This window comes from Geospiza fortis, unplaced genomic scaffold, assembly GCF_000277835.1.
Source record: "Geospiza fortis unplaced genomic scaffold, GeoFor_1.0 scaffold37, whole genome shotgun sequence".
NCBI lineage: Eukaryota > Metazoa > Chordata > Aves > Passeriformes > Thraupidae > Geospiza > Geospiza fortis.
This window is the reverse complement of record NW_005054449.1, coordinates 330519-334453: the sequence shown is the minus strand read 5'-3', so window position 1 is coordinate 334453 and position 3935 is coordinate 330519. Positions and strand designations below refer to the sequence as shown.

The window sequence follows — 3935 nt, the reverse complement described above, 5'->3', positions numbered from 1 at the left end:
TGTGCCCCGGGAGGCGGAGGGGGCTGCTGCAGAGCGCGCTCTGCCTGCTCGCCCTGGCCTGCCTGGCCTCCGGGGCGCTCCTCTACAGCCACCTCCAGAACAAGGTGCGGAGCGCCGAGGCGCTGGCGCAGAAATACAAACAGCAGCAGGAAGCGCTGTCAGCACAGCTGCAAGGTGAGTGAGTGACCCCCAGGGTGAGTGACCCCTCCTGAGCTGTCCCTGTGAGTGACCCCAGGGTGAGTGACCCCTCCGGAGCCCCAGGGTCAGTGAGTGACCCTTTCTGGAGCTCCCAGGGTGAGTGACCCCAGGGTGAGTGAGTGACCTCTCTGGAGCTGTCCCTGTGAGTGACCCCTCCAGAGTTCCAAGATGAGTGACTCCCCCGGAGCCCCAGGGTGAGTGACCCCTCTGGACCCCCAAGATGAGTGACCCCTCTGGATCTGTCCCTGTGAGTGACCTCTCCCGAGCTCCCAGGTGAGTGAGTGACCCCTCCAGAACCCCAGGGTGAGTGACCCCTCTGGAGCTGTCCCTGTGAGTGACCCCTCCGGAGCTGTCCCTGTGTGCACACCCTGCCCCAATTCTCTCCCTCCCACCCACAATTAGGGTCCCCCGTTCCTCTCTTGGCTTTGAGGATGCTGAGCTGTTTCCTTCCCCCCATTTGGGTGTCAGGAACTGGAGCAGCCTCGAGTGTGAATTGGCCAAGGGGGAATTGGAGCTCACATTTGAGTGTGAATTGGCCAAGAGGGGTCGGAGCTGGATGGGCGAGCTCAGCTGTGTCACCTCTATTCCATTTCTTCTCCCTTTGGCTGCAAATCCCGACCCCTGTCAGGCAATAAAAACGCGGGGCGGGCTCGGGGAGGCGGCTCCGCTCTCTCTGCCCCGTGTGGGAGCGAGCAGAGAGGGAAGGGATCTCATCTTCCCCTGAAGTTTTGTCCCCGCCCGTTGCTGCAAGGCGATAAACCCACCTCATTCTCGAGAGGTTGATCCAGTACTAAAAAAGTCGCGCCAGCATTTTGGGGCTGATGGATGCTGCAGGTTTTTAGCACCCTCAAAAGAGGGGGAAGAGGAGGAGCCGGAGGAAGAATTGGATTTTCTAATCCTGTTGACAAACCCGCCTCATTCTCGAGGGGTTGGGTCTGGAATAAAAAATCCGGGAATAAAAAAGTCGTGGCAGCATTTTGGGGCTGATGGATGCTGCAGCTTTTTAGCTCCCTAAAAAGAAGGGAAGAAGAGGAGGAGGAGTAAGAATTGGTGTTTCTGACCCTGCTGACAAACCCACCTCATTCTTGAGACATTCGGTTGGACTAAAAAAGTCAGGGAAGAAAAAAGTCGTGGCAGCATTTTGGGGTTGATGGATGCTACTGATTTTTAGCTCCCTAAAAAGAGGGGAAAGAGGAGGAAGAAGAGGAGGAAGAACTGGATTTTCTGATCCTGCTGACAAACCCACCTCGTTCTTGAGACGTCGGGTCCAGACTAAAAAAGTCCGGGACTAAAAAAGTCGTGGCAGCATTTTGGGGCTGATGGATGCTGCTGATTTCAGCTTAAAAACAGGAGAAGAGGAGGAAGAGAAGGAAGAGGAGGAAGAGGAGGAGGAAGAACTGGATTTTCTGATCCTGCTGACAAACCCACCTCGTTCTTGAGACGTCGGGTCCAGACTAAAAAAGTCCGGGACTAAAAAAGTCGTGGCAGCATTTTGGGGCTGATGGATGCTGCTGATTTCAGCTTAAAAACAGGAGAAGAGGAGGAAGAGAAGGAAGAGGAGGAAGAGGAGGAGGAAGAATTGGATTTTCTGACCCCAGCACTTGGCTCCCCTGGCCAGAGCTGCCGGAGGGAGGAAGGCAAACCCAGCGTGTGGATTCCTCCTCCCACTCCCTCCCCTCATTTGTCCTCCTTACACAAACGTGGGGAAATGGGATTGCAGCCCTCGGGGAAGGAAGGCTGAGCACACGCGGTGGAACCCTCATCTCCTTTGTCCAGCCTGGCTGGGGTGCCAAGGCCACGTTCCCAGCAGCTGTCACAGGATTTGGGGGCTCTGGAGGGGTTTGCTGAGCTGCCCATGTGAGGTTTGCAGGGAATTCCTCACCTGGATTTGGGGATTTGGGGTCTGGAGGGATTTCCCGACATGGGAAGAGATGAGAATGTTGACTCCATGTTTCAGAAGGCTGATTTATTGTTTTATGATATATATTATGTTAAAAGAAAATGATATATTAAAGCTATACTAAAAGAATAGAAGAAAGGATTTCATCAGAAGGAAGGAAAGGAAAGGAAAGGAAAGGAAAGGAAAGGAAAGGAAAGGAAAGGAAAGGAAAGGAAAAGGAAAAGGAAAAGGAAAAGGAAAAGGGAATGATAAAATCTTGTGACTGACCAGAGAGTCCGAGACAGCTGGACTGTGATTGGCCATTAATTAGAAACAACCACATGAGGTCAATCAAGGATGCACCTGTTGCATTCCACAGCAGCAGATAATCATTGTTTTTCTTTTCCTCTGAGGCTTCTCAGCTTCTCAGGAGAAAAAAAAAAATCCTAAGGGAAGGATTTTTCATCAAATCCGTGACAGAATTTTTCATAAAATTTTCCATGTCTGTGACAGGTTCCCACCTGCAGCCCGAGTTTGGGATGTGCAGGGCTCAGCAGGGCAGAAATGAACCCAAATGATTCCTCCTTGCTGTGCCAGCATCTCCTGCTCCTCCTGCATCCCCAGGGGGTGACAGTGGCAGCCTCAGGGAAGCCCAGTTTTGGCAACAACAACTGAGCCCAACTCATCTTTTTTCCACCCAAACCTGCGAGCTCAGCCTGCTGCTGGGATTCCCAGCCCCTGGCAGAGCTCCCATTCCCAAACCCAGCTGTTGCCATGGTTCCCCTTCTTTATTTTGAGCAGAAACTCGCTTGTCCAATGATTTTAACAAAGGCAAAGCTTCTTTTGGGTTTGGCTGCTGGGGAAGCCTGGCAAGGGGAACATGGCAGAGATGCTCTTGGGGGTGATGCTGGCAGTGCAGTGCTGCCTGATTTATTGTTTTATGGTGGGAAAAATCAGATTTTTTTAATGGTGGGGAAAATATCTGATTTTTTTAAATGGTGGAAAAAAATATCCGAATTGTTTTTAATGATGGGAAAAAATCAGATTTTTTTAATGGTGGGAAAAAAATCTGATTTTTTAATGGTGGGGAAAATATCTGATTTTTTTAAATGGTGGAAAAAAATATCCGAATTGTTTTTAATGATGGGAAAAAATCAGATTTTTTTTTTTAATGGTGGGCAAAATATCTGAATTTTTTTAAAAGGTAAGGAAAATATCTGTTTGGGTTTTTTTTTAATGGTGGGGGAAAATCAGAATTTTTTTTTAACGGTGGGGAAAATACACAATTTTTAATGATGTGGAAAATATCTAATTTTTTTAAATGGTGAGAAAAAATCATAGATTTTTTATAATGGTGGGGAAAATATCCGAATTTAAATGGTGCGGAAAATGTCTAATTTTTTTTTTTTTTAATGGTGGGGAAATATCTGAATTTTTTTAACGGTAAAAGGTGCGGAAAATGTTTTATTTTTTTTTTTTTTTAATGGTGGGGAAATATCTGAATTTTTTTAACGGTGGGGAAAATATCTGTGTGGGGATAAATGGAGTTTGTCCTGCTGTTCCTCTCCCCAGTGGTGTACGAGCACCGGTCCCGGCTGGAGCGCTCCCTGCAGAAGGAGAGGGGGGAGCACAAGAAGACCAAGGAAGGTCAGTCCCAGCTGTCCCCAAAGTCCCCAAAGTCCCCAAAGCCCCTGGTGGCTGAGGAAATATATAGAAATATGAATATGTTGAACAATGCTTTATTCAAACATCACAACTTTATTAGAAATAGAAATAGAAATAGAAATAGAAATATATAAATATAAAGATAAATATAAAGATAAATATAAAGATAAATATAAAGATAAAGATAAAGATA

At 47.7% G+C, this 3935-nt stretch overlaps 1 protein-coding gene across 1 annotated transcript in view; it reads left to right on the top strand.

Annotated features, from left to right (window-relative positions):
• Window positions 1-5: 5 nt before the first annotated feature.
• The window catches only part of LOC102036951 (Golgi integral membrane protein 4-like), a gene marked incomplete at its 5' end in the record, with an annotated part of 14333 nt that continues 10403 nt past the window's right edge, over window positions 6-3935 (top strand). Inside the window, 2 exons of the mRNA XM_031062494.1 lie at window positions 6-174; window positions 3650-3724. Coding sequence (XP_030918354.1) covers window positions 6-174; window positions 3650-3724 — 244 coding nt within the window. The remainder of the gene's footprint in view (window positions 175-3649; window positions 3725-3935) is intronic.